Raw genomic sequence first — 1063 nt, 5'->3', positions numbered from 1 at the left:
TTGGGATTGTAAAGTGTGTCTTTGATTGTGTTGTGTTGTTTTTCACAGGTGTGTTATGATGTAGATGATGATACAGTGAACTATGAAAACATCAGACCTCCTGATGGAGTTTGACCAACACTTCTGCCTCCATCAGACTCCACTGATCACCTCGTCACCTTTTACTGGAGTAGTTCAAGACTGTAAATAACAAACAGAATCATTAAAGGTGCTCTAAGCGATGTTGGGTGACGTTACTTCTTTTTGACGTTCAAAAGTATTTTCAAACCAAACCAAACCAAACCGCTCCGTTGCTCCAGCGCTGGACTGACCTCACCCCCACGGGCTCCGATCGCACATGAGCCGGTTCGGACCAGTTTAACGAGCTCAGACCCCGGGGGAGGGTCCTGACAACTCGCAGAGTTAAGTGGTCACATATAAAAAGAAACTGTTAAATCTTGAATGTGTACTCCTGTCTAGTTTTGTCTGTAGGCCTATTCACTGTTTATATATGTACAATGCGAGTGGGTTTTAATGCTGCAGCAACAGTTATTGACTCTCAGGGGTAAGCTGGGTGAGAGTTAGCTGATTGGTACGGGTGGATACAAGCCTGTCTAGCCCAGGTTAATTAAATGGGGGGCCGATAGTGTCAATGAAAGTGTTGATCTGTGGTGAAAACAAGTGTGCTGTGTCCTGCATTCAGTTCATTGTGCTTGAATGCCTTTTGCAAAGTTTGGCGTGTGTATTGTGTATTCACATGTTGATTACCATATTGTGGTTACCTGCATGGGGAGGGGGGGGGGAGGGGGGTGTATGGTTTGCTTTTACTACTGGGGGCAGATTAGCAGGAGGACAGACTTGACAAAGGGGTACGCTATAGTTTGACCCGTCTTGGAGCTGTCCAAGGAACTCCATCCATCCATCCATCTTCATCCGCTTATCCGGGGTCGGGTCGCGGGGGTAGCAGCTCCAGCAGGGGACCCCAAACTTCCCTTTCCCGGGCCACATTAACCAGCTCCGACTGGGGGATCCCGAGGCGTTCCCAGGCCAGGTTAGAGATATAATCCCTCCACCTAGTCCTGGG

General features: G+C 48.3%; 1 protein-coding gene across 1 annotated transcript in view; it reads left to right on the top strand.

The window, feature by feature from the left end:
* LOC144533825 (uncharacterized) overlaps positions 1-759 on the top strand; it is an 11298-nt gene extending 10539 nt beyond the window's left edge. Inside the window, exon 6 of the mRNA XM_078275391.1 lies at positions 49-759. Within this exon, the coding sequence (XP_078131517.1) occupies positions 49-114 (66 nt within the window). The 3' untranslated portion in view covers positions 115-759. The remainder of the gene's footprint in view (positions 1-48) is intronic.
* Positions 760-1063: the final 304 nt, after the last annotated feature.

The sequence above is a fragment of the Sander vitreus genome, chromosome 18 (assembly GCF_031162955.1).
Source record: "Sander vitreus isolate 19-12246 chromosome 18, sanVit1, whole genome shotgun sequence".
Lineage (NCBI taxonomy): Eukaryota > Metazoa > Chordata > Actinopteri > Perciformes > Percidae > Sander > Sander vitreus.
This window is presented reverse-complemented; position numbering and strand designations above follow the sequence as displayed.